The sequence below is a fragment of the Petaurus breviceps genome, unplaced genomic scaffold (assembly GCF_028583685.1).
Source record: "Petaurus breviceps papuanus isolate PSGF00001 unplaced genomic scaffold, PetGlider_PUasm1.0 186, whole genome shotgun sequence".
In the NCBI taxonomy this organism is placed as follows: Eukaryota; Metazoa; Chordata; class Mammalia; order Diprotodontia; family Petauridae; genus Petaurus; species Petaurus breviceps.
The window spans coordinates 9,636,168-9,647,371 of NW_027185798.1; the positions used below are offsets into that span (position 1 = coordinate 9,636,168).

An 11,204-nucleotide genomic window follows, 5' to 3' on the forward strand; every position below is an offset into this window, starting at 1 on the left:
CTTTCTCTCTCCATTTCTCCCTCCCTCTCTTTTTCCCTTCATCTCTCCCTCCCCTTCTCTCTTTCACTCTCTCTGCCTCTCTTTCCATTTCTCCTTCTCTCTCTCTTCTTTCTCTCTGTTTCTCCCTCCTCTCTTTTTCTCACTCTCTGTCTTTCCATTTCTCCTTCCCTTCCTCTCTTTCTCTTTCCATCTCTCTTTCTCTCTCCATCTTTCTTCTCCCTCTTGTTCACTCTCTCACGCGTACACACACACATATGCACACACATGTACACATGCAGAATTGTTAGAATGATGAGAAATTGAAACAATAAAGACAGAAGAAATGATGAGAAATTGAAAGAAGAACTCAAGGTTGTCCAGGGACCTGCCCCTCCCTGAGGGCTCTGCCCTTTCCTCACCCTGCCCATAAACAAATTCTCCTGCCTCTGACTTCCTCTTTTTCCAGCACATAAAAGGCCATGGGGGGCCCCAAGCCTTTCTAGTCACAGCTTCTCCACAGCCCTCAGTGAGTCCTGACCTGCTCCAGGAGGGGATCGCAGTCATGGGGGACACTTTCATCAGGCACATTGTCCTCCTAGGCTTTGAGAAGCGTTTTTCCCCGAGTCAGCACTATGTGAGTACCATCAGGGCTGGCCTCGCCCCATGGGCAGATCAGCCCAACAACTGCCCTGTGGTCTGATGGAGGGGGGAGCCTTCAGTCATCTGACCCAACACAAAGCCAAAATCTCACCACTGAAAGCTGAGTGTGGGGACCGTCGTGTCTTTTCTGGGGTTGTAGGATCCCCTAAAGCTGGAAGGATCCTCAGCACCTCTAACCCAACCATTTCCCAGAGGGTTTCGGTGACTTCCCTACTATCTCACAGAGGGGTCATTATCAGAGGTTAGATTTGAACCCAGCTCCCCAGACTCCAGATTCTGTGCTCTCCACTGTCCAACTTTGTCTCCTTAGACTTCTCATTTCCCCCCAGTGGTAGGTACATAATATTTCTTACCTTGAATTTGATTGAATTGGGCAAAATCACTGGTTTGTTTCCTATAAATACCCCTGAAAGGGAGAATAGTTTAAATCATTATCAATCCTCCACATCCATCACTACCAGTGTGACCTGAGACAAGTCTCTTAACATCTGGGAACCTCGCTTTCCTTTTCTAACGTGGGTTTAGACTATATTGGTCTCTAAGGTTCTTCCAGCCTTGAATCCTATGAATCAGAGGCAGCACTGGCTCTTGGTGGGGTTATATGTCTGGAGGAGAGAGAAGGGGGCCAGAGGGGCCACCGAGAGGGGAGGCAGGAGACCACAAAAGAAGAAACTGGGGCGTCCCAATTCTGCCTCACCCTGCACTGTCCCCACTTCTGCCTTTGCCTGTCTGTTCCTTCCTGTCTGTCTTGTTTCCCCTACTGAACTCCTAGAGAGCATAAATTGCTCTTTCATCCCATCTTTATGCCCCCTGGAACACCCAGGAGCCAGACATCTGCTAAAAATAATCTGCTTGCTTCCTTTCCCCTTCCCCCAACTCCACTGCACCCCTCCACTTTTTCCCAGATCACCCTATTTATGATTGAAGCCACCCTGTAAGAAAAGAGCTAGAAAGCTACAGGGAAGGGCTGGATGGCATTTTCTACTCCCACCGCCCTTCCTGCAGTAACCTTGCCTGCTGACTCTGCTTCATTGGCAGTTAGCTGGCCCTACCCACGGACACTAAACTTAGTTCTTGTCTTCTCCTTTCTCCAGGTCTACATGTTCCTGGTGAAATGGCAGGACCTCTCAGAGAAGCTGGTCTATCGCCGCTTCACAGAGATCTACGAGTTCCATGTGAGTGTGGGCCCAGGGGGGTCCATAGGATATCTGCATGGAGGAAGGGGAAAGAGGGAGAAGTGGCAGGAAAAGATAGGATTCCATCCCTATCTGACCACTGACTGGAAGAAAAGGACTGAGATTTATCCACTATAGGGCCAACTCTCAAGGAACCAAGGGCTGTTCCCACTTCTCAATATGAATGAATGAGTGAAAGAAAGAATGAATGTTAAAGATTTGCTAAAAGCTTAAAATATGCAAAGCACTGTGCAAATTTGATACAGATAATCCAAACCAACAGTTAATCAAACACAAAATAATAGTAATTTTCAAACAAGCCCCGAATCATCCCTTTGAGGCTTGGAAAAGCCTCCTCTGATTTGAGGGGCAGCAGACTGGGTGGTACAATGAATAGTGTACTGGACCTTGAGTCAGGGAGACCTGAATTCAAATTCACTTTCAGAGTCTTCCTGGGCAAGTCACTTAACTTCTGTTTTCTCCACACTGAAGTGGAGCTAATAATTACACCTGCCTCTCAGGGATGTTGTGAAGGCCTTGAAAACCTCTAAGTGCCATGTAAATGTTAGCTATTATTAGCATCTTTGCTTGAGACCTCAGTAAAGTGAGTGTGTGTGGACTGAAAGCAGGGGGAAAGCACCTAAAAAACATTCTGGGGAATGGAAGAAACTGGTCCAGGGTTAAATGGCTGTCCCGGACCAGACACAAAGTGTGTGGCTTGGCCTCGCCCCCTTCAGTAATCGAGGAGAATCTATAGAATTGTTGTTATTTAACAGCTTGGTCACCCCCATTCCATCTACATCTATGATGGCTGTTTGTAGCAGCAAGCACCCCAAGCGTCCTCAGGGTTTGCTGCCACCACAGGTTCTTGGATCTGCTTTGATAAAGGAAAGCAACTCAAAATGGGTTAACAAGCTTACTTTAATCAGTCAAACATATATCGTTTACCTTGTTCAGGGGAAAAAGGTCAGCACCCTGAACTTCAAAGTATACAGGCAGAATTATCAAGACAGAAACAGATCAAGTAGACAGCTTTCCAAACTGTCCAACCATTACATCCATACCGAATCAACATCTGGGTTTCAACATCTGGGTTTTTCAAAGCTGGGCGGCTCTGGACAATGGCTTCCCAGAATCCAGATCAAATCACAGAACGCTTCTCAAAGTGAGCCCCCAAAACAAAGCCTCACATCAGGGCTTATATAGCCTTCTCCTGGCTCAGAGAATGTAACAACCTTATTGACTCACTGGCCAATCAAGAAGTATCTACTGAAAAACAAGCCTCCCACCCCAGGCTCCAGGTGCACTTTAGCCTAGGGGCAGGGAAGATCTTTAAAATTTACATTCCCATTACACTGTTCTCACTAGGGTCTGTTGGCACATCAGTGTTTATTTTTATCAGGATGTTCTTTGCTTTTTGGGTGGACTTACAGTCAAGGTTTTAAAAAAGCACTAACTTCTCTTTCAAGGGCTAATGAGACCTGAAAAGTATGATTCATCATATATGTTGAGTTCAACTCTCTGTGACCTGATTTGGGGTTTTCTTTTTTTTTCCCTGGAAGGCAATTGGGGTTAAGTGACTTGCCCAAGGTCACACGGCTAGTTTTGTGTTAAGTGTCTGAGGCCAGATTTGAACTCAGGTCCTCCTGACTCCAGGGCTGGTGCTCCATTCACTGCACCACCTAGTCACCCTGATTTGGTTTTTTTTTGGCAGAGACACAGGAGTGATTTGTCATTTCCTTCTCCAGCTCATTTTACAGATGAGGAAACTGAGGCAAACAGGGTTAAGTGACTTGCCCAGGGTCACATAGCTAGTCAGTGCCTGAGGCAGGATTTGAACTTGGGTCCTGGCGATTCTAAGCCCCTGAGCCTGCTTGCTGCCCATCTATATGTCCATCACTTCCCACCTTTAGGCTCTTTCTTAGGCCCAGCAGGCTCTCCACTTCATCTCTATCCATTGAAATGCAACTAATTCAAAAGCTAACTCCTGTGAAGACCCCTGTCCCCAGGCCCTCCCCAAAGCTATGTCTTCCTCCTGGGCACTCTCAGAACATTTCATTCATCTCTCTTTTGTGCTTGGATTCTTTCCTATTATAGTTATTTATTCAAGCATCTTATCTCTCCTTGGGTCAGAGAGCATACCCTAGCACAATACTCTGTATACAGTAGGTGCTTAATAAATGTTTTTTTTTTTTGGCAGTGAATGAATATGATTAATCATGGACAAGCATTTATTAAATGCCCACTAGGTTCCAGGTACCCTGCTGGGCCTGGAGACAACTATGATAAAAATGGAACGACCCCTGCCCACCAGGAGCTTACATCTAATTAACCCATCAGCTGCCTTTAAGTAAGCGCGTCAGTCAAGCCTTCCCCATGGCACCATGCCCGGCCCTTACCCATGCCAAGGTGGCTGTGGGAGTAGAGAGGGGAGGCTGGATGTGAGAGCTGTTGGAGGAGGAAAGTCAGAACATGGTGTCTGATGGATGTTCAGGGAGACCAAGGGAGTCGGGGGCGGGGGGGGGAGGGGGAATCTGGAGGACCTGAGTTCAAATCTGGCCTTAGACACTTAACACAAAAACCAGCTGTGTGACCTTGGGCAAGTCACTTAAACCCAATTGCTCTCCAAAAAGCGAAAAAAAAAAGAGAATGACTCTACTCTTCCTATTTTCTCTCCTTTTAGAAACTGTTGAAAGAAATGTTTCCCATTGAGTCTGGACAAATCAGCTCAGAGAACAGAATCATCCCCCATCTCCCAGGTAGGCTCGACTGAGGGAGGGCCAGAGACTGGGAAAAAGCCTCCCCTTACTGAACATGGCTCACTCTTGATTGGAGGGAGGGATCTCTGAGTCCTGAACATCATTTCCCTGACTCTCAGTTTCTTATGCTATAAAATGGGCGAATACTACCTGCCCTTCCTGTGCAGCAGAGTTTTGGTGAGGTTGGAACGGGATCCTGCATGTGGGCGTGCTTGTACAAATGTGCAGCTCTGCAGGGGTCAGCTGGCAGGCTGGGCAGCCTGGGCTTGGGGATGGGGCCCTAGGACCTCATTCTGCATCTGGCCCTTTCGTCCTGTGTGGTCCTGGCCAGTCATTTGCAGTCTCTGTGTTTCATATCCCACTTTGGCAAAATGGGTGTGAAGGGAATGGACTAGATTTCCAGATTCCTTCTCGGTCCTAAATCCATGATGCCATTATTGTTAGTCGGGGAATGGGATACAGATACGATCATCTAAAAAAATGGAGAGACAATTGCAAAGCGTGTCCATGCCCTGGGAGGTCAGGGTCAGGGATGCCACTGAACTTTCATCTCCTGCTATATTTGGGGGTGAAGGCGGTGCTTTGCCCCTAAGAGCCCTTTCCCAGGGGCCTGAGCCGAGCTCTTGGATTTTTGATAAGGGTTCCTTGGGATAAGCTAGCTGCTTTGGGAAAACCAGGCTCAAACAGAACAGTCTCCAGCTGCCCTTTGCTGCCGAAGCTTTCAACTCTGGCCAGAGCTCAGGCCACTCCCTCCCCCTGAAATTAGAGGCATGGTAGCCTAAAACTAATTAAGAACTAGTGGGCTCAGTGCTCAGCAGCAATGGTGATTGGAAACAGGAAGCTGCCAGATGACTTGTGGCATCATCCTCTGGGCTGCAGCCAGGTGAGGTCCTCCACGGTCGGCCTCCTGTGGTCAGCTTCCTGTGATCCGCCTCCTGTGGCCACCCCCCACAGGCAGCCCCCAAATCCTTTCTCACAGCTCTGTCTCTCTTTCTGCCCGGGTCCCACATGCTGTTTGTGGCTCCCAAACTCCGTTGCATGACAGGTTGGTTGGTTAAGGAACAAAAAGAGGAAGAGGAAAAAACAGCAAAAGCCACTTAAAACCCAAGGGGAGCTGGACGTTCATGGGACAGGAAGCCAGGCAAGCACTTTCTCAGCTGGTTGGCTTGGGCCTGAGGCAGGAAGGACCTTGGCCAAGTTCATAGCAAAGTCAAGGCCCAAGACACCACTGTCCCAGGTCTTGGCTTGTCCCAGGGACACCAGCATCACAGGCCCATAGCACTTAGATATAGTACCAGATCGTAGGAAGACCTGAGTTCAAATCCAGCCTCAGATAGTAGCTGTGTGACCCTGGGCGAGTCACTTTACTCCGTTTACCTCAGTTGGAGGCAAATGGAGATAATGACAGCATGTACTTCATAGGGCTGTTGTGGAGACAATATTTGTAAATTGTTTGACATAGTGGCTGGCACACAGTAGGTGCTCTGTAAATGCTTGTTCCCTTCCCTTTATAGATCCAAGGCTGGAAAACACCCTGAAATCCATCTAGTTCAACCCCCTCACTTTACAAATAAGCAAACAGACATTTAGAGAAGTTACAGTACTCACCCAAGGTCACACAGGCAGTGATCAGCTGAGGTTGGATTTGAACTCAGATCCTCTGCCCCCATCTCTTTTCATGCCCGAATCTTCTTCCATTACTCATCTCTCTGCATGGTCACTTGGCCACCCAGCTCCTCGATGGTTCGATGGGCAGCGGATCACAGAGAACCGCCAGGGCACGCTGACTGAATACTGTAACACCCTGATGAACCTGCCCACCAAGATCTCCCGCTGCTCCCACGTTCTGGATTTCTTCAAAGTGAGGCCTGAAGACCTGAAACCCCCCTCGGACAACCAGTGAGTGACTGCTGCTGCCTGCGGGTCCTTCTCCACCCCATTCCCTGCTGGGGGAGGGACGAAAGGCCAGAGGGTGGGACAATGGAGTGCCAGCCAAGCAGATGTACCAGCAGGTTCTTAAAAAAATCAGTGCTAGGGGAAGCTAGGTAGTGTAGGGCATAGAGCATTGGTCCTGGAGTCGGAGGACCTGAGTTCAAATTCTGCTTCAGGCAGTTACTAGCTGTGTGGCCCTGGGCAAGTCACTTCACCCTATTGGCCTCAGTTTCCTCATCTGTAAAATGATCAGGAGAAGGAAACAGCAAACCACTCCAATATTTTTGCCAAGAAAACCCCAAATGGGATTATGAAGAGTTGGACATGACTAATCAAAAAAAGGGGGGAAAAAGGAGGAATATGATGGAAAACATAGGTGATGTAAAAAAAGAGACTCATAAAATTTTATTTAAAAAGAAGATACCTTGAAGAACTGAAGGTTGTAAACTAAAAGTAAATAAATAAATAAGATACATAGAGGGGTGGTAGTAATCAAATCTAGAGCAGAAGTTCTTAACTTGGAGTCTATCATGTTTTCATAAATATATTTCAACATAATTGTTTTCTATGTATTTTCTTTTTTTCTTTCTTTTTTTTTGGGGGGGGGGAGGCAGTCAGGGTTAAGTGACTTGCCCAGGGTCCACAGCTAGTAAGTGTCTGAGGCTGGACTTGAACTCAGATTCTCCTGACCCTAGAGCTGGTGCTCTATCCACTGGGCCACCCAGCTGTCCCTCTGTATTTTCTTGGATGCTTTTAAAAGCATGATTCTCAGAAGGGTTTCTTGGACTTCAGCAGACACTGCCCAAAGGTCCATGAAACAGAGAAGATGAAAAGCCCCAGACCTCGAGGAAAGGCATATCTGTCTTCCTCCTTCCTCCTGTTCCAATCTGACACATGTCTCTGGTTATCTGGGAGCTCCTCCTTAGGTCCACCTCAAGACCACCTGCCATGGTGCATGTGGAGTCAGGTGTTTGGCAGAGGACCCGGGGATGAGACAAGTCGCTGCTTCTCTTCCTTGCAGGGTGAAGAAGCCAGAGACCTATCTGATGCCCAAAGATGCCAGGAACAATGCTTCCGGTGAGGCATACAAAGGACTTCTGGGGGACCAGGAGCAGCATCCCACAGGAAGTCATCAGGGCTCAAAGGGGGAAGAGTCTTCCATCAGGAACGGGCATTGGGCTTTGAGTTCATTGTCAGTGCTCCAAAAGCATTCGCTGAATGAATGAATTCCAGAATGTCCTAGGACCATCCATTTGGAGGGAAAGGAGATCTTAGCGGCTGCCTCTGGTCCACCCCTTACTTTACAGAAGAGAAAATTAAGGCCTAAGGAGGATTATAAAATCATGGATATGTCAGATTGGAAAGGACCTCAGAAAGTGTTTTGTCCACCACCCACCTGCCCCACCTCCCCTTCTGATATATATATATATATATATATATAGCTTTTTGGAGGGCAATTGTGGTTAAGTGACTTGCCCAAGGTCACACAGCTAGTTTTGTGTTAAGTGTCTGAGGCTGGATTTGAACTCAGGTCCTCCTGACTCCAGGGTTGGTGCTCTGCTCACTGTGCCACCTAGCCACTCCCCTCCCCCCGCCCCGATATTTTATGGAGGACAAAATGGAAAGGAAGTGAGGGGACAAATGCAGTCGGTGTTTGATGTAGGATATGAACTCAGGTCCTTGGACTCCAGACTCAATGGTCTTTGCACGGAGCTGTGGTTTCCTTGCCTGGAGTTGAGTCTGAGTTTCTAGAAGGCTTTGGAAGGTAATAGAAGAAACACGGGAGTCAGAAGTTGTGGGTTCCAATCTTGCCTTTGCCATTTACTCATCTGGGTGACTTTGGGCAAATCACTGAAACCTCTCTGGACCTCTGTTTCCTATTCAGTAAAATTAGGGATTAGGATTCAGGAGCTCTTCACCTTTCTGTCATGGACCCCTTTGGCAGTCTGGTGAAGCCTGTGGATCCCCATCTCAGAATAATGTCTTTTAATGCCTAGGATTCCAAAGGGATATTGAAGTTGAAACATTAAATTGCATTTATTGTAGATATTGGATTGTATTATAGTATATTGATTGAAAAATTGAACACTGAAATAGTTGTGAAAATATTGAAACCAAAAATCCAACAAACTCATGGACCCCAGGTTAAGAAAACCTGGTAGTTGCGCTGTTAGGTCCTTCATGCTGGATCGTTGACCTTGGACAAGTCACTTAATCTTTGTGCCTTAGTTTCCTCTTCAGCAAAACGAAGAGATTGGACTAGATGACCTCGAGGGGACTTTCCAACTCTGGCTTATGTGGCTTCATCTGAGAACAAAACAGATCTTCTTCATGTCCTCAAATAGAAGGAGGGGGAGGGGAGGGTCAGCAGAAACAATAGAATGTGTTGGGGGAAGCACGAAGGCTGGTCCCCTTTTCTCCATTCTTTCTGATACCTGGTGTGAGTGGAGGGAGAGGTGTGAGGAGGCAGCCCAAAGGAGAGCCCACTTCCCTTGCTCCTCACTTCATTCCCCACCTGGGAACCTCCCTTCTCAGCTCTCTTCTCTCCTGCCTGCAGACATCACTGGCCCCATCATCTTGCAGACCTACCGTGCAATTGCAGACTATGAGAAAAACTCCAATACGGAGATGACCCTGAAGCTGGGTGACTTGGTGGATGTGGTGGAGAAAGGACAGAGCGGTCAGTCCCCCTTCCCCCTCCTTCCTTCTGCTTTCTTCTTCCTTCCTCTTTCCTTCCCCCTGTCCCTTCCCCAACCCCCAGTGTGGACGAGCTCCATCCTGGGAATGGCAGGCTGGGCCCCCCTTGTTCCTGACTTCTCCCAGGTCCTTTGGTGTCTCATCAGAGGATCTGACCAATCACTGAATGCATTTGTTTTTTGTTTATGGAGTTGGTGGGTCCAAGGTGGGTGGGGAGGGTGCCAGTGTATGGGAATGGGCCCTCATTCATTTCCCTACCAATTGAAGCCATACGGTGGCCTTGTCTGGGAGGCTTTGGTTGGGGGGAAGGGAGAGAAAAGGGCTTGGATGATCTGTGAGTGTGTGGCTACGTCTGTACGTGAGACATGGCTACGATACACGCGCATGTGTGTCCAGCCACATGCATATGTACATGTGTCTCTGTGGGAGAAGGGAACAAACACCGACTATGTTCTAGGCCCTCTGGTAAGTGCTTTACATTTGAGTCTCACAACAACCCTTTGAGGGAGGTTGCTGCTGCAATCTCCATCTTACAGGGTCACAAAGATATGTGGGAGAAAATAACCAACACAACTCTGCACTTTGAAGCAAAGGACCTGAGTTCAAGTCATGCTGACATTTACTAGCTGTGTGATTAAGGCCTTTGATTTCTCTTAGTTTCAGTTTCCCTATCTGTGAAATGGGGATATGAGAAATTCAGTTACTTGTTTCACAGGCTTGTTGTGAAGCTCTGTAAAAGTGTGAGCTATTTGATAGTGAAGGGGATGTGTTTGGCAGCTAGGTGGTACAGTGGTTAGAGCACTGGACTTGGACTTGGGATGTCCTGAGTTCAAATCCAGACACTTATAAGCTGTGTGATACTATATAAGTCACAACTGTGCCTCAGTTTCCTGCGGGGATAATAATAGCACCTGCCTCCCAGGGCTGTGGTGAGGAAAAAATGAGATAATTTGTAAAGCTTTTTTTTTTTTTTGGAGGAGGCAGGGCAGGGCAATTGGGGTTAGGTGACTTGCCCAAGGTCACATGGCTAGTAAGTGTTAAGTGTCTGAGGCTGTATTTGAACTCAGGTCCTCCTGACTCCAGGGTTGGTGCTCTATTCACTGCACCACCTAGCCATACCCAATTTGTAAAGCTTTTTGCAAATTGTAAAGCACTACGTAAATACTAGTTATACATATTTATATATTTTCCATCCATCTGTTTATTATTATCACATATAGCTAAGGACATGTTTATGTGTTTATATTATATTCATATAGCAAGTGGTCAATCCTACAATAACCTCTCTCTCTCTCTATGTGTGTGTATGTGTGTGTGTTGGGGGATGAGTGTGGGTCTGCAGTCGAGTACAGATGATGCTTTTGAGCAAAAGGGCTTGGAAATGAGTGTATGTCCAGCTGTCTGTATGTACCTTTGTGCTCATGTGTTTCTGCATATGCTTGTGAATGAGCTCAGTGTCTAGCATAGGACCCTGTCTGTAACCAGCCCCCAATAAACATGTGCTGAATAGTTGAATGCCTGTCTCCATGGGCATGCCTGTATGTTTGGGTGTTTCAGTGGGTGCCCCCAACAGCCCACAGGGGTCTGGAAAGCCACAGGGAGGCACGTGGACCTTACACTGCATTTGTGGCTCTGAACACAGGTTGGTGGTTTTGCCAAACAAAGGAGAAACGTGGCTGGGTACCAGCTTCTTACCTGGAGCCCACAGACAGTCCAGATGAGTCTGAAGAACCGGACCCTAATTATGAAGGTACCTCTTATTCCCCCTCCTAAAGACACCCTCCCCCAGACACCCTTCCCCTTCCTTGGAATGGGGACCTTATACACCAAGACCCACCTTTCAGTACAAACAAGACAGGATACAGCAGGTTGAAGAGAGGAGGAGAAGAGTTTCTTCCTAGCCAGTGATTTCTCCCCAGAGGGACTCTATCATTCATTCTTTCATTCATTCATGTATCCATCCATCCATCCATCCATCCATCCATCCATCCATCCATCCATC

General features: G+C 47.5%; 1 protein-coding gene across 1 annotated transcript in view; it reads left to right on the forward strand.

The window, feature by feature from the left end:
• Positions 1-476: 476 nt before the first annotated feature.
• NCF1 (neutrophil cytosolic factor 1) overlaps positions 477-11,204 on the forward strand; it is an 18,742-nt gene continuing 8,014 nt past the window's right edge. The window contains exons 1-7 of the mRNA XM_069089529.1: positions 477-613; positions 1,734-1,814; positions 4,498-4,573; positions 6,307-6,472; positions 7,527-7,582; positions 9,063-9,185; positions 10,845-10,952. Of these exons, the coding sequence (XP_068945630.1) occupies positions 542-613; positions 1,734-1,814; positions 4,498-4,573; positions 6,307-6,472; positions 7,527-7,582; positions 9,063-9,185; positions 10,845-10,952 (682 nt within the window). The 5' untranslated portion in view covers positions 477-541. The remainder of the gene's footprint in view (positions 614-1,733; positions 1,815-4,497; positions 4,574-6,306; positions 6,473-7,526; positions 7,583-9,062; positions 9,186-10,844; positions 10,953-11,204) is intronic.